The sequence below is a fragment of the Papio anubis genome, chromosome 4 (genome assembly GCF_008728515.1).
Source record: "Papio anubis isolate 15944 chromosome 4, Panubis1.0, whole genome shotgun sequence".
Taxonomy (NCBI): Eukaryota; Metazoa; Chordata; class Mammalia; order Primates; family Cercopithecidae; genus Papio; species Papio anubis.
In genome coordinates this window covers 4,772,419-4,794,639 of record NC_044979.1, presented here as the reverse complement: position 1 = coordinate 4,794,639, position 22,221 = coordinate 4,772,419, and the positions used below count along the sequence as shown (strand labels likewise).

At 43.4% G+C, this 22,221-nt stretch overlaps 1 protein-coding gene across 3 annotated transcripts in view; it reads left to right on the top strand.

The window, feature by feature from the left end:
- DPP6 (dipeptidyl peptidase like 6) overlaps positions 1-22,221 on the top strand; it is a 1,015,511-nt gene that overhangs the window by 600,152 nt on the left and 393,138 nt on the right. For all 3 annotated transcript variants that reach the window (XM_017957362.3, XM_009204279.4, XM_017957361.3), the window contains exon 3: positions 1,433-1,531. In XM_017957362.3, coding sequence (XP_017812851.3) covers positions 1,433-1,531 — 99 coding nt within the window. The remainder of the gene's footprint in view (positions 1-1,432; positions 1,532-22,221) is intronic.

Below are 22,221 nucleotides of genomic sequence, written 5' to 3'. Positions count from 1 at the left end.
CCTATATGTTTATGTAATCCTAACAAAATTTCTTTCTGTTTTTCTAACCTGCCAGAGAGTTCAAAACAGAAAATTAAAAGAGGCAAATGGGGGCAACCTGCTCGGGTCCCCTTCCACACTGTGGAAGCTTTATTCTTTCATTCTTTGCAATAAATCTTGCTGCTGCTCAACAACAACAACAAAAAAAGGCAAATGGTTCTGTCAAGGTCAAGAACAACAGTCGAAAAAGTGTAACAGCCAGAAATTGAAAAAGAAACAGACATACCCACCAGACATTGAAATACAAAAGCACACAGATCTAGAGCCACTGAATGTGGAATGCACCCAGACCCTGAATGTGGAATGCACACAGACATAATGCACCTCGATTAGCACCAAGATCAGCCCACATAGCAGCACAACAGGAAACTGTTGAAATGAGAACTGGAAGTCTTTGAAAAAAAATGTGCAATGGTATTTAGCATCTTCTATTTAAGAGGGCAGGGAAGTAAATAAGCATCCTAGGTAGATAATACCCATCAGATATGGTCAAGTTAATATACAGAGGAGTTTCTTATTAGTGTCTCAGAAGTGAAGGTGGGGGAATGGCCTGGCCTGTGGGCTCACAGGTCAGGTAAGCTGACAGCCCTGTGTCTTTTCAAAGTCAGTAAGTGAATTTTTGTGCCTCTAATGGAGAGAGCCTCTTCTGAGGAGGAGCAAAAACTCTAGAAGCTTTGACCCCTGGAAATACAGGATAAAAGCTCTCAGATTTTTAAAGTCTCACCCACTGGTGCCATTAACTAAACATCTCCTCCTGGGATGAATATTAGCTAAGTGTGTTCACAGGCTTATCCCAAGTGCTTACTCCTAAGCCTTGTAACTGAGATGTGGCAAGTCAGAATCTGGTAGTTGGTGTACAGATAATTGGGGTTTTATCCTGTCTGAACAAGAACTAACCCACAATCCAGAGACAGCCAGGGACAAGTGATGCTTATGGAGAATGAAGACCTAAGGAATATTTTCTGTGTCTTTGAATTCCCAGCAGCCAAAATGTTGCACTTAATGAATGCTTCATGAATGATCAATTACATCATATGACTGAGATCCATTCTGGATATCTGTACCTTCCTCTCAACTATTCCCACCCTATTGTTCATAAACCAATCTTGAAAGAATTATTTACCTCCCTACTAAGAAATATGATCACTTACATGCTGCAGGTGTGGGTGAGGAGGCACGATGCTATTCTACTGAATCGTGATCTCCTTAGCATAGATTTTTGATAGTTTAATTAAAAACAGAATGCGAGACTGGCTTTTATCCTCATTCACTGATGGACATGATGTGTGTTCCCATCCATACTGTTTACGAAAGGCAATCAATGTTTATGGTCCTCGCATTTTACTAATTATGAAACAAGTTTAACTCTTTCTTTTCTTTTTTTTTTTTCTAGCGGAAGATAACAGTCTGTCTCAAAAGAAGAAGGTCACTGTGGAAGATCTCTTCAGTGAAGACTTCAAAATTCATGACCCCGAGGCTAAGTGGATAAGTGGTAAGTCCAGGTCCTTCATGCACGGGACATTGCTTCCCCACGCCTCACCCCCACTTTCAATAGGTTGGGTCTAGTAATTTGCCTCTCAGATTTCCCCCTTTGGCCACAAAAGGGGATCTACAGAGCTTTTGCTGTGATCACTGTCAGATTATCATTCTATGAAAGTGTGTATCTGGTGAAATCAGGCTTTTGTAATGGTGTTGCCTCCCAAGCATCCACACAGCCTTCACTCAATGAGAAATGGGTCTGCTGAAGACGTGTCCTCGGTGTGCCACCTCCCAGAGACATCATTTCCCTGGGGGAGCTGTGGGGTGTTGCTTAGCAACAGGAACAGTGCAGGGCACGGTGAGCTTTCCTTCCTTCTCCACAATCTTCATTCCCTTTTGTTCTCTTGCCCTCTTTCCGTTAGGCAGAAGGACCAAAAGCAACTCACGGGGTTCTTGTAGAATAGCTTCCAAATGAACCATGGAGTGCCGTACGCAGATGCAGATTCATTTATTTTCCCTGTTGAACTTTGATTTGGATTAAATCTACTTTCCTTGTGTGGAGGATTTTTTTTAAAAAAACAACAGAACAAAATACAGTTGGGGGCAGAAGGCATATGTTCATAATGCCTGTGTTGGTTCAGAACATAATCTATTTCTTCTAATTGCATCTGAAATAATTCAAGTGCATTCATGGAAGATGCACCCATCCCTCCGCAGGCCAAGTTGACAGCATCTCCCTGTTGTCTGCATTGCTGTTGCTTACATTTAGTCTTTGCTTCAGTGGAATACACTTGAAGGTTTATCCTCAGGTCAGACAACCTTTATAGTGATCAAAGTCTAGTTCAGATCCTTGCTTTTATAATAAATGAGGTCCAGAGAGATCAAATGACTTTTCTGAGGTCACAGAGCTGATGAGTGCAAGCTATGGCTAGCAGCCTGTCCCCTGACTTCCAATTCAGTGCTCTTTCCACCGTCCTGTTTTGCTGAGTGATCAAGTGTCGCTGTATTTTTTTTTTTCTGTCAAACTGCTTCTGAAATGCCTTTTCATGCTTCACAAACTCTCAGAAATCAATTAACAATGACTCTTGGCTATTAGTCTCCTCCTTAGGGCAACCACTTCTCTTTTGTCCTCTACTGTTGCTAATCTAAGGGTCAGATTTCTAAAATGCATTCCTTCTGAGATCCATCTACTTTTTTCATTTCTTTAAAAATTTCTTTTTCTTTTCTTTAAATTTCATTTCTTTAAAAATGAAAAAAGTAGATGGATCTCAGAAGGAATGCATTTTAGAAAAATGGGGAGAAATGAGAGCAGTATATCATGAACACCAAGGGCACACAGAAATTTTTTTAAAAAAAAGCACAGAGGTCTTTTTGTTTGGCAGAGGAATTGATTTTGCGTTTTGTTTTCGGTTGACCTGGTGTCTGCTGTATGCTTGTGTTCACCCGCTGCATCAGCAAAGGCAAGCACTTGTGGCATGCTGCAGGTAGACCTTCGGAGAAAAACATGACTACTCTCCGTGAGGAGCTCAAAGCTGTGTTGGAGACAAATCTGAGCAGCCAATGGGAATCCTAACACACCAGATGCAGAGAGGAGGATCTGAAGTTCTTTCTTCTCAAAGGACATCCCAGCGACAGTGCACAAACTCAGTCTTAAAGCGATGGCGAGGAGCTTGTTAGAGAAAGCTGAGAATAGAGCCCTGGAAGAATGTTGGGTCTGGAATGTTAGTCTTGCTAAACCCTGGTTGGGGGAACCAAAACCGAGCTGAGAAACAATGCCCAGCAGTTACAAAAACAAAACAAAACACTTAGACTTGTGGTATTTTAAAAAAATGAGTGAGGTAGGGCACAGTGGCTCACACTTTGGGACGCCGAGGCAGGCAGATCGCTTGAGCCCAGGACTTTGAGACCAGCCTGAGAAACATGTTGAAACCTCACCTCTATACAAAATTAGTCAGCCATGGTGGTATGCACCTGTGGTCCCAGCTACTCGGGAGGCTGGGGTGAGAGGAGGCTTCAGCCTGGGAGGTCCAGGCTGCAGTTAACTGTCATCATGCCACTGCACTCCAACTTCGGTGACAGAGCGAGGCCCTGTCAAAAAAAAAAAAAAATAAAAGAGTGAACTCTTTGGTATTTGTCAAAAACCAATTATAAAGGCTCCGTTAATCATTGCAGAGTTACTTCATTCACTTTAAGCTATTATGTCTTTAGAGAGCAGGTTTGTCCATGCAACTGTTTCTCAGTGGTTACATGGGAATCACACCACCCACCACCACCACCACCACCAGCACCAGCACAAGCACCAGCACCAGCGCCACAGGCTCCTCTTTCTGCTTCTTCTCTGCTTCTCCTTCTCCTTCTCGTGGAGACGCAGAATCCAGGGATGAATCAAGAGGCCAGAAACGAGAGACACCAAACCTGAGCTCTAAGGTTCAGAGTAGGTTGGAGGAGGGCCTGGGAAGATGCCATGAGATGCTGAAATAAAGTGTATTCACACCTATAAGATACATATTTTTATTAGAAAACCCGTGGCATCAGACTTGGCCTAAAGCAGCATTCCACGTGCCAAAAAAAAAAAAAAAAAGATATGCAGAGATGTGGAGACACCAGAACACAGATGTTTCTGGAGGAATCTATGCCAGTTTATGGTATGAGGAGTTTGATTTTTAGGAGCAAATGAATGGAGCCTGCTCAGAGATGCGCTGGCTTTCTGGCCAGAGGAGACCAGCCAGATTTTCTTTATATCTGCAAAGCTGGGAGTTAATACGTGCAATTGAGAAGCGGCTATGTGCCCAGCGGAAAACGCCCAGCCTGTCTGTCTCAGCAGGTCACGTCTGTTCATAAAGACCACCTGTGGTTCTAAATGGACCTGCTTTGGTGTTGAGGAGAATTCTTAGGATGATTCTCCGTCTGTAAATGCACACACTGAAGGTGAAGTTTTGCCCTGAAGTAACCAGGTGGTCGGGTCCCCAAAGACAGGTTTCGTTTGGAGTGTTTTGGAATTTAATAATTCCATTCACACATGACTCTCAGCTTCCCCTTACCTTTTTTTTTTTTTTTGACTTGTTCCTCTTCCTAATCATTCTCTCTCCCCACTCCCTAAAGAGGCAATAGCTTGAAGTGAATGAAGTAACTTTGCAATGATGAACTGAGTCTTTATAATTGGTTTTTGACAAATACTATAGAGTTGGCCCATTTCCTAATACCACCAGTCTAAGTGTTAAGATCTGGGAAAAGATTACTACAAATCCGTAGGATTATCTCATGTTGTAGAGCTGGGATGAGCCTTAGAAATGATGAGAACATTCATTCATTCAGTAAGAGTTTTGTGAGTGCCCACAGTGTAGCAGACAAATTGCTGGGCCCAAAAGGGGTGAGTGATTTGTCCATGGAACTGTTTCTTAGTGATAGACAAAGGAATTATTACCCACCACCGTCTATCACCACTACCACCATCACAGCCTCCTCCTCCTCCTCCTTCACATCACCATCATATAACATCATCATCAAGATCGTATCATCATCATTATCTTCTGGGTGTTTACTGTGTCTTAAGCTCTAGGCTAAATGCTTTATATATAAAATATATATTATAATATATAGTATATATTATATATAATGTATATTATAGTATATAATATATATTATATATTAATTATATATAATATATAATATCGCTATATAATATATATTTTATATAATACATTATATAACATCTGAGATATATAATATATATTCTATATATATAGAGAGAGAGACAATTATCACAACTACACTGATTCCCATTTTACAGATAAAGAAACTGAGTCTCAGGGTATTGAAATAACTTGATCAATATCACAAAGTTAGTTACGTAGCAAAATTCTGATTTGAACCTAGGTCTGTCTGGTTTTTATAAACTGTGCTATACTGGATAAAATTCAGGTCTCCTGCCAATTTCTTTTGCAACCTTAGTAGTTACATTGTGTATTTTAACCAAAATTATAGGTTCTGACTGGTTCAGAATTATTGCCCTCCCTTTGAAGTCTCTATTCTAGCTTTCTTATTCCCATAGTGCCCATGTCGAAGTTACAAAATGCCCAAGAGATAAAGAAAAATGGTGTAATTCTCTACAGAGGAAGAGACTTGATTTTTTTTATTTTTATTTATTTATTTATTTATTTATTATTTATTATTTTTTTTTTTTTGAGACGGAGTCTCGCTCTGTCGCCCAGGCTGGAGTGCAGTGGCCGGATCTCAGCTCACTGCAAGCTCCGCCTCCCGGGTTCACGCCATTCTCCGGCCTCAGCCTCCCGAGTAGCTGGGACTACAGGCGCCCGCCACCTCGCCCGGCTAGTTTTTTGTATTTTTTAGTAGAGACGGGGTTTCACCGTGTTAGCCAGGATGGTCTCGATCTCCTAACCTCGTGATCCGCCCGTCTCGGCCTCCCAAAGTGCTGGGATTACAGGCTTGAGCCACCGCGCCCGGCCTATTTTTATTTTTTTTAGCACACATTAACTACTGAAGTTAACAAATGTACCTTGGGTTTAATATTGGAGTTAGCAATCTGGAACTAATATACTTTATTTATCAGGAGGAAATGTGTTGGGTTAGAATTGAATTTCCCTTCCCTCAGTTTTATACTGTATGCTTAATTTTTTAAATCTACCTTGTCTGAAAATGCTTGGTACAACAGCCTCACATTCTCTAATATCCTGAAGCCCTTGTAGACTTCCCTACTTGTTTGTTACAACTACTGGGGCAAGCCAAATGCGGTGTGTAAAGCCATGAAAAGGCCCACTCTGGGCCAGGTGTGGTGGTTCACGCCTGTAGTCCCAGCACTTTGGGAGGCCAAGGTGGGTGGATCATTCGAGGTAAGGAGTTCGAGACCAGCCTAGCTAACACGGTGAAACCCTGTCTCTACTAAAAATACAAAAATTAACCGGGCATGGTGGTGGGTGCCTGTAGTCTCAGCTACTCGGGAGGCTGAGGCAGGAGAATCGCTCAAACCTGGGAGATGGAGGTTGCGGTGAGCCAAGATCGCGCCACTGCACTCCAGCCTGGGCAACAGAGCAAGACTCTGTCTCAAAAAAAAAAAAAAAAAGAGAGAGAAAGAAAAGGCTCCCTCTGGGCTCCCTCTCAAAGAGGCTCACACTCCCGGAAGTGGTCACAGCATACCTCTCCAAGTATTTGCTCCGTTGAGTAAATTCTTTTACCTGTTATAACAACCACATTGCACTTCTCAAGCTTTAGGCTCTCCTTTGTGCCATTCTGCGACTCCACACTAGGGGCTGTGATGAGGTATTTTGGTTACTCTTTGTTTACATGGACCAACCATCCTGGGCTCTCCTGGCCCATTCCCTCTTTCCCATTCCTACAAGATGATAATTGCAAATCTCACCTTCTCCGCCCAACCCTGCAAACTCCCTCCCCATCCTCCTTCCCAGATGAAACTGCCAGAAGAGAGCTTAGGAACACTCCCACTGTCACCTCAACCGGCGTCAACACTGCCGCTGGCTCTTCACGCACCACCCCCAGCCCGCCCCTGCCCGGCCCCCGCAGCTGACCTGTCCGCTGTCTGCACTCAGTCTAAAGGAAACTCAGGTGCACTCGCTTCACTTACCTGAGGAATCATTACAGCAGGCCCCTCCTTTCTTCCCTAAATTTTTGTCCTGTATTGGCTGATTCCCATCGTGAACCAAACGTCCTCTTCTTTCTCTCATCTTAACGCAAACACCTTATCTCGACTCCACACGCCCTGCCAGGCCCAGCCTGGCTTCCCTGCTCCCCTTTGCAGCTTGAAGCAGTCTTTTATCTATAACATCTCCAGTTACTCTTTTCCCACTCTCCCTAAACCCACTCTTGTTAGGCTACCACGCCCCACACTCTCCAAAACTCCTCTTGTCAAGGTCAGGGATGACCTCCAGGTTGCTAAATGCAACGGGCATTTCTCAGACCGTCTGATTTTACCTGTCAGCAGCACTGGACACAATTGATTCCTCCTCTGCCCTGGATACACGTTTTTCTTTCTTGTCACCTCATGGGTATCTCCTTTGCAGAAGCCTTGGCCGGTTCTCCCTCTTCTCCCTGACGTTTAATATTGCTGCAAGACTCAGTACTTGTTCCTCTCCTTTTCATGGCTGCATGCCCTCCCTCAGTGTCTCCCTCCAGTCTTACGGTTTTAAATATCCTCCATTTGCTGATGATTCCTAAACATATGTCATCAGACTAACCTTCTCCCAAATCTCTCAGATGTCTGAGAGACATTTCAATTTTAACCTTAATCTCTCCAGGTCCCAGTCCTTGATTTCCCCCCAAAACCAAAAATACAAAAGAAAAAAAAATCCACCTTATCCACAGCCTTTCTGATGTCAGTTGATGGAAAAATTTGTAGAACAAGCTAAGAACCTTCAAGTCATCTTTTATTCTACTTTTTCTCTAACATTCCACATCTGATCCATCATGAAATCCTGCCAGCTCTGCCTTCAGAAAATGCGTGCCCATCCTAGCCTCCACGTGATGTTTGGGTGCATGAATACCATGGCAGACTTGGCATCAGTCCACTCGGAGGCTTGGAGGGCTGGACACAAGCCCAGCAGCAGCAAGACAGGACCAAGGCTCTGCTCTGGCACCTCGGGTAGTTGCTCAGGTGCAAGGAGAAGGGGTTGCTTGAGTGACTGGGGTGGAATTTTAATGTTTCTAACTTTAAAAGTCTGAATTCCTCAAGTTTCTCACTTATCCTCATTTTGTACTCCCCAAGGGGAAATAATTCACCCCTATAATGTTAGGTATTGTCTATATGATGATGAGTTTCAATTCTCTAGCTCAAATGCTCTTCCGAGCTCTACACTTGGAGGGAGGGTGGGTGTGTGTGTGTGTGCGTGTGCACGTGCATGTCAGTCACTGGCTAATTTCCATGTCCACTGCAGGGTCTTACATTCACCTCAAGTCTTCATGCCCAGCACCACATCATCCTCCCCCAGCCTCTTCACAGACCCCCTGCTGCCCACTGTGCCCACTGAGCACAGCCCTGGCCCCCCAGACGCTCTACGTCTTGGACTCTTCGTGATCTGTTTACTTCTCCTGACTCATCATTGGCCGTCTCCCCAGTTTTCTCTTAAATTTTGCCTACATGAACTTCTTTGAATTGCTTCAAAAGTCCATCTTCTTTCCCCACAGAGTGGCTCTTACATAGGCTGTTCCTCCTGCCCAGCACACTCCCTCTCCTCTCCGCGTCCACTTGTCATCACTCCTAGTCACCACCCTGAGTGTTATCTTGTTCATTTAAGTTGCTCCCTAATTCTCGCTCTGCCCCACATTGACTCTTCTAGTTTTGTGTCTCCTATATCCTGCACTGACCCTTTTGTTACATACGTTAAGTATAATTATTTATGAATGCAAACTCTGCAAGGATGGGACTCGCATCTCTCTATTTCCTGCTGTATCCCCAGCACCAGCAAAGCCCCCAGTTTGTGGCCATCCATGAAGACTTCTTGGGCATTTTCTCATTTGATACTTAGGCAGCCTAGGTTTATATATATTTATTTATTTATTTGAGATGGAGTCTCGGAGACACGGAGGTGTCTGAGGAAGTGTGGTCAGGGAGGCAGGAGGAGAACTTCTACCACACCACATCAAAGGCATGGCAGGAGAAAATGCTCCAGGCGAGTTAGTGTGCTGCCGATTTTGTAACCGCAGATGTAAATGAAAAACCACCCTACAGTGGTCACACACCTCTTCCTGGCTCACAGCCCCAGGGACATGTTTTTGTAAACAATAATAGTGATCATTTGAGTCATATTTAATCATTTGAGTTGTATTTCTTTCTGTTAAAAGGTAAACTGAGGCACAATACAATTTTTTTTTTTTTTTAAAGAATTTATTTGAGCACACAGTGACTCATAAATTGGGCAGCTCCAAACCAGAAGTGGTTCTGGGGTTCCACCAAGGGATCAAGGAGGAAAGATTTTATAGAACAAACACAGAAGCAAAGGAAAGCAACTATTTGATTGGTTACAGTTATGGAGTGGCCTTATTTGGTGAGTCCTGTTGGAAAGTTCTTAGTTACATAAGTTAGTTGGGAGCTTCTGACTGGTTAGTCTTTAAGTTTCACTTTTTTTTAATATAGGCATTTATGAGAAAAAGCTCAGGTCAAGTTTTGTTTTGTTTTGTTTTGTTTTCGAGACGGAATTTAGCTCTGTTGCCCAGGCTGGATTGTAGTGGCAAATCTCAGCTCACTGCAACCTCTGCCTCCCAGGCTCAAGCAATTCTCCTGCCTCAACCTCCCAAGCAGCTGGAATTACAGGCATACACCACCACAGCCTGCCAATTTTTGTATTTTTAGTAGAGACGAGGTTTCACCATATTGCCCAGACTGGTCTTGGACTCCTGACCTCATGATCTGCCTGATCCGTCCACCTCAGCCTCCCAAAGTGCTGGGATTACAGACATGAGCCACTATGCCTGGCCCAGGTTAAGTGTTATTTATGTTTGCAAATCACACAAGGTCAAGGTCACACTTACGAGGCCAACTGGCTTTGTCTCTTTGAGGAATTTTCAGGTGTTTTAACTTACTTTTAACACCCCTAACCACACTAATTTATGTGGCAAGTACCTTCTTACTGACACTGTTTCAGATGCTAGTGGGGAAAGGTGGATTCCAGAAGCAGGGTGAAAGATGCTTACATGTGGATAGCTTTCTACCCTCTCTTCAATGCATGTGTGACCAACAGAAAGTGTCTCCTCTGGCTTAACAGAATTCGTCACTCTGCTCAGGTAGCTGATGCCACTGCACCTGGTGAGCCACCTAACTCACCAAACGTATTTGCTTTTACAGATCTGCCTTTTATGAAGGCAGCCCAGGCTAACCCTTGGAAATGGTTTGATAAGCCTCATGCCCTGTGCTCTGAGCAAACCGAAGCCTCTTGCCTCCTTCAAGCGGTCTCCTCTCCTCCCGTCTCCTCCCAGTATCTCTAGGATGCAGGCAGGCCTGGAGCTGATTGACAGAAGCTGCTCGCTGGGCCTGGTTAGCTTGTCTGCTAGCTCCAGGCAGAGGTTGGCCTCACAGCCCATGCAGCTCCTGCCTCCTCCCTCCTCCCTGCAGCATGTTCAACTTTAGTCTGAATATGGTGATAGACCATGTGGCTGGCACCAGAATCTCTCCGCTGTCTGTGTTTGTTTACGCTCATTTTCATTAATCCAGCCACTTGTTAGCAGAGAGCCCTCTGTGTCTCTAGGATGCGGTGCTAGAGAGACTGTAAAATTGAAGAAAATTGCTTCCTTTGAATGGAGGAAAATATCAGCTGGCTGGTTGATACTGGAAAAGTATATGTTTTAGAAGATAAAATTGGAGTTAGTGCACAGGGCTCAAAGCAACTTGATTTCCATATGTGCTTTATCCTCTCCTCTTTTGTTATGCTGAAAAACCAGATGGATTTTTTTTTATAAAGCTTATGGGGTTAGGTAGAGGGGGAATTCAAGTTTAAAATGGTTTGGGTATTTCCACTGCTTTTCGGAGGCCACATTTTTCAATCAAAACCATTAAGCCTTAGAATTGCAGAGAGTAATAAAGTCCCCTTGAGGTCATTTGGTGCAGCAGCCTGTATCCCGTGGCCAGCAGGGAATTCAGGGAAGTACCCACGAAGGACAGGCTTCATAAGAGGGACAGTGTTCTCCCATGGCTCTGAGAGTGTCTGGAGAGCATAACAGTGATCATTTGAAGTCATCACATAAAATACACATTGAAGCACATCATTGTGCCTTAATGGAGTCCTTAAGAAATAAACAAAATGTAATTATGGTTTACATTGGTGTAAACCACCAGTTTATTTTTTCTCTCTTTTGTTGTCATGCTCAAGGTCGCACCTTTCCTTAAGAGAAGAGAGCCTCCATTGTCTGGCATTAGGAGCCCAACCATGTCTCTGACTATTTTTGTGCAGTAAAATCTGTCCATGCCGCCACTCCCATTTTGTCTGCCGAACACAGTTTCAACAGCATCCTGTCTGCGTGGCTGGGCTCATCCTTAATGCATCTTCCCATTTCTGGTCTCTGAGCTAAGACAATTATTTGCTTAAACTTCTGCAAAAGTTTCCTATTGGAGTTCTCTATAGTACCTACAGGAAGAACTCAAAAGACAGTGTCATTTAGTGCCAGTGGGAGCGGAAGCAATAATTGCCACAGTAACTGTAAGGATAACAGTAGCTGTATGAAATATCTCAGTTACTTCATTTCAGTCTTCACTGAAACTCATAGAGGCAGGAATTTGTACCTTTACTTTAGAAATAAGAAAACTATGAGTCAAAGACATTAAATCACTTTTTCAAAGTTACCAAGATGGCTTTAGAGAATCCAGGGTGTTCCTGCCTCAGTGTGCTTTGCCTCCCCGGTCTCCTCACCACCCCTACTCATGGCCTTTATTTTATTTTATTTTTTTGAGGTGGAATCTCACTCTATTGCACAGGCTAGAGTGCAGTGGCACGATCTCAACTCACTGCAACCTCTGCCTCCCAGATTGAAGCCATTCTTCTGCTTCAGCTTCCTGAGTAGCTGGGACTACAGGTGTGTGCCACCATGCCTGGTTAATTTTTGTATTTTTAGAAGAGACGGGGTTTCACCATGTTGGTCAGGCTGGTCTCAAACTCCTGACCTCGTGATCTGCCTACCTCAACCACCCAAAGTGCTGGGATTACAGGCATGAGCTACCATGCCTGACTACTCATGGCCTCTATTACCACATTCCTGGCCATATCAGGTTCTTTGGCAGCTTTGTGACTTTATTGCTGTCCTCTTTTTCTGCAAATACCTTTGCTCATCACTTCTCTGCTTCAGAAATTCTCATTAATCCTCATGGCTTGACCCAAAATACATTCTCTCTGACTTTTCCAAATTAGAATTAGTTGTTCACTCCACAATGTTGCAATAGAACTTTACAAAACTTCAGTCAGAGCATCAGCTTGTGAACCAGCTAGGGTTGGACCACCTTGGGGATGCAGCCCACTTGGCAGAGGCTGGATGCACTTCCTCAGTCTGAAAGCAGCAAGAGGTGTCTTGGGCCAGGGAAGCTGATTTCTTCCATACCACTCTGGTCCCTTCCAGAGGTGCTGTAGGTCCTCTGGGGGGACTCTAGTTCCTAAATGATGGATGGTGCTGGGCCCTGCAGCTGATGCTGCTTAATTCATAATTTGGGGACTCAAGTCTCTGCAGGCTCCACTGGGCCAACATGCTTCCCGCAGAGACACATGTTCAGATTCTTCTAATTACTTTTCCTTGGCAAATGTTGCATCTCTGGGAAATTTAAATACAACTTCCATCTTTGTTGACTCCAGTTTAGACCCTGGCCAAGACTGAAATCGCATTTCAACTTTGTTTATTTATGTGCAGTACACAGAGGGACAGACTCTTCTTTTTTTGTTTTTGTTTTTTTGATTTAGAGAAATAAATATTTGATTTTGTGTGTATATACATGTATGCACATTTTTTTTCTCTTAAGAGATCTCACGTGAGATTTTCATGGTTTTTTCCTACTCCATTAAGTAGACAGATATTCTCCAGGTCATTATATGGTTGTTTCCAGGGCTCCAAGGATCTTCAAGAAATAATCCTGAGGACCCCACCATACTCAGCCCTTCCATCCTCCTACCTAGTAGAGCAGATGGCAGGACACGCCGTGAAGCATGCCTTGTGGCCAGCCTGGTCTTTCTTCAAGGCCAGATCAAAGCCTGCGGCAGACGGTTTTCCGCCTGGCAGCATAGCTCCGCCCCAGCAGCCCACACCAGGACGCGTGCGTTTGTTTTATTTCAGTTCCATTCCAATTAAAAGCGTCTGAGAGCTCAGGTGAATCCTAATGCACTATAGCTGTTTGGCCCAAGGGTGAGATTCTGCCGCATCTTCCTTCCAGAGTGAAGCGCATTCAGAAGACCCGTTAATTAGAGGCTATTCATCCTTCAACACGATGATCCTCACATGAGCACTGACACCACCATTTATTGTCTCAGCTAAATTACTTCACAGAGTCCTTAACCATGGCAACCTGCTAGGGCCTAATTAATTATCATTGACATCTTTTCAAACGTCGATCACCTGCTTAATTAATCAAAAGGACTCACTTGATCTCTGCGGTAACTGAGCACCGTCCCCTGTGACTCATCAATCTTTAGCCCACAGCATGTCTCACTTCACATTCAGGTGACTGTTTGTACCTCTGGCTCTTGACAGCAAACATCTTGGGGGCCACAGGTGTGTTGTAGTAATTATCATAGTTCCCTCATATCATAGTTCCCACAGTGTCTGGGGTGCGATAAAGTCTCAATAAATATTAACTGATTGAATGAATGATTCAGCAAATGGGCAAATTGAGTCTCCACAGAAGAGGACTCTGGGAACTGAATTTCTGGTTGATTGAGGGCTGGCCAGGCTCTTTATCGTAACGCTTCCATTTTAAGAAAGTAGGCACACCTAGGCCGGGCGCCGTGGCTCACACCTGTAATCCCAGCACTTTGGGAGGCCGAGGTGGGCGGATCATGAGGTCAGAAGATCGAGACCATCCTGACTAACACGGTGAAACCCCATCTCTACTAAAAATACAAAAAAAAGTTAGCTGGGCGTGGTGGCAGGTGCCTGTAAGTCCCAGCTACTCAGGAGACAGTGAGCCGAGATTGCATCACTGCACTCCAGCCTGGGAGGTAGAGCGATCTGTTTCAAAAAAAAAAAAAAAAGCAGACACACCTTTGTAATGAGAAACGCATGTCTGATTCTATTTTCTTGCTTTAACTGGGACTCTCTAACAGATGAAAGAGATAGCTCCTAGTACTACTCATACTAGATGTGTTCTCCATCATAAGTTTGATACTTGCCACTTACTGATCACGTGCAGAATGTGCCAGACGAGATGCTAAGTTCTTAATCACTTACAACTCTCCTATGAAAGACAGGTGATGCCATCATCTCTACACAGCCCACATATTTACAAATCTTCCAGCTGGATGGGGTCATCCAGAAACACAGGCATGAAGCTATGTCCTATGGAAGGTACGGTGGCCTTTTAAATATTTGGGGTGTGATATCATCCTGGTCTCTTTTCCACCTAAACCCCTGTCCCTCCTCCATCCTCCATCCTGTGCACCACTGGGACCCCATGACATGTGTATCTCTCAGCTCTACTTTGCTACTAGTACTGCATGTTCCCTGTGTTCCAAAATACACTAACACAAACATGCTTCATAACAGACATTTACAAAAAGTGACAGGATGACAAAGCAGAACGTGGGCGCCACAGAAGATGAAGCAACATCGATATGAACAGCACGGCTTGCTCTTCTGAAAGCCCCTAGACATCCTTGCTTCAGAGAACCTTTCCTTGACTGCCCCTTTTTCTCTTGTTTATGGGGTCTTCCAACAACTGCATGGTTGCGCTGCGGTTGCTTCTACCACAGAACTTTTCCGTAGCCCCCATTGCCCTAAACTGTTGCCAATAAGGACATAGTTAAGGTTCAGGGATACAGAAGTGAATCAGAGTTCTCTTCGAACTTAGTGTGAATCTGATGTTCACATTTACAATGCGTTAGGGGCCCTTTTGTGCAGGGCTGACACCTGTATCCTACGCTCCCTTCACAAGCTGAGTACTTGCAGGAGGCTGTTCTGAGATCGGTGTAGACCTTTCTCATATCTGGCGGTTTGCAGTTGAAATGGAATTTGTGCTTTTTGGTGTCTTTGCTCATATCTCTTTAGTGTAAAAGTGGTAGAAATGTATAGAAATAGATATAGCATCTGGATTTTGTGATGCTGAGCAGGTTCTGGGCTTTTAAACCCAAATTTCCAAAATAAGTGCCAGCCTCGCCTCTGATGCTTCTGCCCAACGCTCCCTGGAACCCAGCCTAGACCGTCTCTTGGGTCAGGATCTTCTGTTCTCTCTCAAGGCCCTTTGTTCATTCCCCCTCTTCTCTGAATATTTTGGGCTTCTATGAAATGTCCTCCCTCCAGAAAAAAACAGGTGATAGCTCTCAGATTCCAGCAATTTATGAAGCAGATTAATCTAGCTGTGCTGGTCAGGCCTCTCTCCTATGCTTCTGCCTCAGGTACCTTTCTCAAGGATAAACAAAAATCCAAATGTAGGAATTTCCCCTAACCAAAGATGCATTTCTGGAATTTCTACCCTTTCCCAGGCAAGGAACCAACACGCGCATTAATTTTCTTAGCTTCTCCCAGATCACATTCTTACACAGGACTACCAAAAGAAGGGAAAGATAGAATAAACCTCCGAAGTTAAAAGTAGCAGAATATTTCTTATTTACACCAGTGTTACAGATTGGGGGCCCTAGAGTCAGCAAAGTTAAGTCACTTGCCTTAGGCCACTCAGCTAATAGGTGACAGAGCTAGTCTTTACTCTGGAAATGCTTCTGAGGATTCTGAAAACATGCCCAAAGTTCAGGGGAAAGTTATGTTCACTAAATACAAGGGCACCAATTACATCTTCATGGGGTTGAACTTGAATCTACAATGGGAATCTGGAAGTATCTGTGAAGGCTGAGACAACACCCCCAGGTGTCTCTTCCCCCTGCTCCCTCGTGCCCTCTCAAGATCAGCCCAGCTCATTAGTGGAGCCCTTGGCCACATCCAAAGCACGCAGCCCACCTTGCTGCAGTCTTTTGCAAGCCAGGCATCCTGAAGGTCACAGCAGAAGTGCTGAGGGGTAAAGGATGAGTTTGTCAGCAGCCCCCCATGGCTTCCTGGGGCTCTGAAGGGCAGCCAGATGGAGTGCGAGCTTTGCTTTTCCCACCAGATGTTATTTACTTATTTTTGCTGTTGATTTATTTTTCTGTTAGCTTCTCACTCCCATCTCAAACACCTCTGGGCACCAAATACTTTAATGTAGTTTGTGATCCGCAAAGACAAATTCCTAAGAAAAGTCTGAAAATAAAATAATGTTGCTGGGGAATTATTTGGGAGATTTAGAAGTGTGTGCTGTATCTAACGTGTTGCCAATGATTCCCATACATCCGTGCTAGCTGCTTGGGAATTGCCGAGTTCTGTGTCAGGAATTTTAATGGGCAAACATTCAGACCCTGCCCCTCCGCTGCTTAGTTCTCACCGGTGATAACACAGTTTACAGAGTGACAACCGGAGACCAGGAATGAAGCTTTATAAGTCACTCTAATTGTTTGATATCACTTGTAAATTGCCTAAGGAAGGAGACCCCTGTCTGACTATACTGTAGGTGCCTATCTGTGACACACCAGTGAACACGCACGTGCAATGTACAAAGGAGAGAATGCATGTGCGATGGTCAGCGGCTGAGAATGCCCCCCTCTGGCTAACATCGGAGGGGTGCATGGCAATAAAATGTCATCCCAATCTCTCATGGGATGTTATCTTTTCCAACTTTCTTCTCAACGGCTTCTGACATTAAAATAGGTTTTTACTGAATATAAAGTACTTATGTTCCACATTAAAACCCAGAGTGTTGGGTTTTAAAAACTTAATGTTGGATTAAGATCTCCTAATAAGCAAGGTTAAACAAACAAATAAGGGGGTTGGAAATAAAATTAGAGCGTGCCAATTTACCAGCTGATGGGCATTAGCAACAATGGCCCTGTTAGCGCTCCCCGAGATTCTTCATGAAGCTCACAAAATCCTTCCTCCCTGATTGCTCAGGTCCCACAGATAAGCCTAGAAGAAATTATTAAATGTCTAAGAAAAGACACATATACAAGGCTAAAAAAGATGTTTCTATTTCACTTTGAGGTTCAAGTAAACCCGTCCCCCTTTTTCTCTTCCCATCATCTTCCTTTGCCACTGGAGGCTAGAATTCTTCCAGAGTCCTTTCCTCCTCTCTCTTTTGAATCAGCCCTGGAGAGAGCTTAAAAGAAGAACAAAAGCTCCACCTTATCCCATCCCCATCCACCTGTCTTACGTACTTGAAGAACAGGAGAAGATAAATAAGATGGGCCAGCACGGTCATTTTCTAATTTTTATGGAGGGACTCGAATTTGAAACCGGCACCACTGACTGTGATCATGCCCCAAGCATATGAAGGATTTTCCTTTGGGCTCCAGGCAGATTTTGGCAAGTTCCTCTTCTCTGCCTGCCATGACCTTTAGAAATCATCCACTAATGTGTCTTTTCATGACTTCCCTCCAGCATTAAGTTCCAGGAACTGAATCTCTTTAAGTGATTTCTGTCCAAACTCAGTAGCTCAAGGATCCCATCATGTTACCAAAAAAGACTAAGATCTCCATGGTTCTGGCTGCATCCGACAACGTAAACAGGTAAAGCAGCATCCGTGGACCATCTTTTATTCACTTTATAAATATGATAAAGGGGCTGCTAGATGCCTAAAGCTCTGATTGGTTAGATGACTTGGGATCACAGAGGCAAACAAAACAAGATTTGTACCTTGTATGTAGAGCATAAAGTATATTTTAAATGTTAAAAGGCATCACTTTATTTTTATTTGCTTGATTTTGCTGGGGGCTGAATCTGTAACACCTCGGATAGCACCCAGGAAATATTAGTTAAGTGAATGCATAAAGATGCAAACCACGTGGTTCCAGAAAGGATTTTGGGAAACTCAGTGCAAACATCAGGTAGCAATATCCCAAATCCCAACAACTACAACAAAAAGAAAATAGGAGAAAAGATGAGATTTGTGCCCACAGTGCATGTTGATTTCATAGGAATTTCAAAAGAAAAAAGGACATCCATGGCCAGGAATATATCCAAAGCCTGCTTTCTCCTTCTCTTCTCACCTCTGCTGGTTTCTGGAGCTCACACTTGTTCCCCTTGTCCTTCTTTCCTTCCACCCATTCCCTATTCTGGCGTGATACTGCACCAGGTGTTGTACGTACATTAGCTCATTTGATGTTCACAACTATTCCTGGTGGCTGGTGGTGTCTCCATTTAACATATGAGGAAACTGAAGCTTAGAAAAGCCAGTGGGGATCACAAGTCTCAGGGCTAGCATCATAGGAGTGCAGATATGACTTGAGGCTTGTCTGTCTCCAAAAGCCTTTGATGTGGACCCTACACCATGCTTCAAGGAGATGGTTCTCTAATCCGGGATGAAGCTCTTGTTCTTCTCGTTTTCCCTTTTCCTCAACATATGAGGATTTGTTCTGAAGATCAGCAGTAAAATCTTACTTAAGGGTTGAGGCTTATTTTAAACTAGTCCAGAACTAAGATGTGACCCAAATAGAAAACAGTCAGGAAAAATCCATGAAGCTCCCACATCCATCTTCTGAAACATGGCTCAGTGACCCCAGTGTGCAGGTTAAACTTGAGATTCCTTTAGAAGATCGTGCTTCTTATATAACTAGGACTAATGAAAGCGGCCTGGAAATGAGTCACAGTTTGATATGGGACCCATCAAAGATGTCATTCGGCCTGAGGATAATGACCCCCTAAGACTGCTACAGGAGCCATGTTTGAGCTAGAGCCAGATCTTCTTGAAGTTTATGCTTCAATAACTTCTTTCAGCCCCCTCGGTGCTTTTGGGTCAAGCCTGACTTTAGTAAATGAATTATACGTTGGATAAGGGTCATTTTGGAAGTGAACCAAATGATGATAGGAAAGTAATTCTCTGCCCATACTTATGGTGTCACCTCTAAGCACAGACCTGCAACTTTCCATGGTTCAGTGAGACTGAGACCCTGGGTAGGTGCACCCATCACAGGCCTCACAGGGAGATTTTATTTAAATTGACACAAAGAATCGAGGATTGGTGGCCCATTGTTTTATTTGAAGATGTAGACAGCAAAACTAAAATATTTGGATTTCTTTTGTTCCAAAAAAGATTTCTCTTTATGTTTTGAATGCCTAAAGAGATAACATAGTTATTGTATGACGATGGTCATCTGACATAAATGAAAATACCATTTAATGATATGAATCTTATTCATTCTAAGAAATTAAAATGCCTGTAATCATTCATTTATGCTGTTGCCATGTTATTTGGCTTTTGTGAACCGTGTAAGAAGTTCTGATTTTTTAAAGAATTCAAGGGCAGGAGTCCGTTTCTGGAATTCCGTATCGGCCACACTGTGGTTGCGAAACCTTTATATATGGATGCAAGCAGGGGGTTTTGTTTGCATTTGGTTTGGTTTATGTGTGGGCAAAATGTGTCACATATCTGCAGAAACTATCCAATTTTATAGATCCTTTCAAATGTGGAGTTGCCAGACTTCTCCTAGGAATTGTAGCATGTAAGATAAGCCAGATAAGCCAAGAAGTAAGAGGACCATCTGATAGTTCCTATATTACTTAGATGGAAAGTGGAAGGCTCAAGGAAACTAGAAATTTTTGTGTATTTTGGTTCTTATTTATTAAAAGATATATTGATGGGTATTATGGCTTATACCTGTAATCCCAGTCCTTTGGGAGGCCGAAGCAGAAACATCGCTTAAACTCAGGAGTTTGAGACCAGCCCGGGCAATAGAGTGAGACATCATTTCTACAAAAAAATTGTAAAAATTAGCCAAGCCTGGTGGTGGACACATGTAGTCCTAGCTACTCAGGAGGCTGAGGCGGGAGGATCACTTGAGCCTGTGAGGCACAGGCTGTGGTGAACTGAGATCGCACCACTGCACTTCATCCTAAGCAACAGAGAAGGACCCTGTCTCAAAAAACATATATATGTGTGTGTGTGTGTGTGTGTGTGTGTAAAACTATATATTTATCACTTGTAAACTTCAGTAGCTTAATATTACTAACAAACTTACAGTGACACATTATACAAATGATCTCGGCACCCTAGAACTTAAAATCTAGGATGAATATGTTCTTATAATTTTTTTCTTTCTATATTTCAGATAAAACTCAGATACCTAAATTTCATGATAGCTTTCTCCCTAGGAAATTATATTCTCTTCTTATTGCAAGCACCACATTATTGATTTCCCTGATACCTCATTACCAAGACTTTTCTGCGAGAGAAAAGACGCTGAATACTTTATCCAAGTTTCACCTCAGGCCCAGTGATCCCCAACCCACTGTTTTCCCATCACTTTGCCTCCTCTAAGTCAATCAAATTCATTCAGTTAATAATTGAAAAAATGGTATAAAAATAAATCAGGCAGATATAGACCTTGTCTTCAGGTACTTGCAGATTAAGGGGGGGATTCAGGTAAATGGTTAAAGACATAATGAAGCATGGGTGCTTTCCCGAGATACAGACAGAGGAGGGAGAATACAAAGAAATGGCAGCGTCTAGCTTTGGGAGCTGAGAGAGAGTCCCGTGGAGGTGACGTTTGAACCAAAACAACATTTGCACGTAACTAGGACATTGCCAAGTAGAGGCAACTGGTATGAGAAGGGAGCAGGGAATTTCTCTGAATATTGGAGGTGAAAAGGGTTAGGAGAAAAGTGGTATATCCAGAAACTGATCAGAATACGGGTTTGGCTTCAGCCTGCAACGTTTGGCATCTGGTAGGAAACAGGGCCGTGTGTGTGGACAGAGGACAGGCCTTCAGGGCATTTCTGCAGGCCCCTCTCTAGCAGCTGGGGCCATGGTGGGCTCTGAGTGGTGAGAGCTTTTTATTTCTTAGATGATGAGGTTGGAATATAGATAGTGGACTAGGAAAAAGACACGTATATATGTTTGGTTTTGGGGGGTTTGTTGTGGGTTTTTTTGTTGTGTTTTCTGAGACAGAGTCTCGCTCAGTCACCCAGGCTAAAGTGCAGTGGCTCACTGCAACCTCCGCTTCCCGAGTTCAAATGATTCTCGTGCCTCAGCCTCCTGAGTAGCTGGGACTACAGGCATGCGCCGCCACACCCGGCTAATTTTTGTATTTTTAGTAGAGACTGGATTTCACCATGTTGGCCAGGCTGGTCTCGAACTCCTGACCTCAAGTGATCCACCTGCCTTGGCCTCCCAAAGTGCTGGGATTACAAGCATCAGCCACTGTGGCTGGACTGTATATATATTTTAATGAATCACTTTCTACATAAAAAGTTATTTGCAGGAAGCAATGGGGGGAGATAAGAATGACTTAGACAAGTCTCCTTCTTTTAATAAGCTTGGAGTCCAACAACAAGTGGGTGAGTCACAAACACCAACAGCTGTGTGTGTACCCAAATGCAGGAAGGGACACGGGAGGAAAAAGGCACCCTAAACATTTGGCACAGCAGTGCATTGAGCCAGGGACCGTCAGAGCTGAGCGCTGTGGGCCTCTGGTAATGACCATTAAACAAATACCTGCCAGAGAAAAACCTCTCCTCCACCGGAATTCAACAATAGGCAATACCCCGTCCAGCCTACCTACTTGTAATAGACAATTTAGTAGGCAAAATCTTAAATTTTCATAAAAAAGGATCTCTTAAGAGTTAGAGATTTCACACATATTGTGTATCTTAATTTTGAATGAGATGCTTATGATATGTTTCTAAGATCTTTTTTTCCTCTCTGGAATAAATACTAGTGAACTTAATTTATTTCAAGAAGAATACTGATGCACCTCTTAAACATACGACATACACTCCATAGTCTCAGAATCTGAGACTGCAAATCTCCTGTCTAAAAGGAATGAATGAATTTTTGAAAAGCGGAGTGAAGATATTATGACATGAAAGCTCTAAGAATTCACGTAATATAATTAACTTGACCCAAAGGGGAGCTATGTGAGTCCAGAGACTTAACGATTGTGTTTACTGTGTGAGAATATCCCATTACCAAGTGTCATATATTTATCCCATAATTTTCAGCATGTTTTACTGGGGGGTTTCTCCTCAATGGCAAAT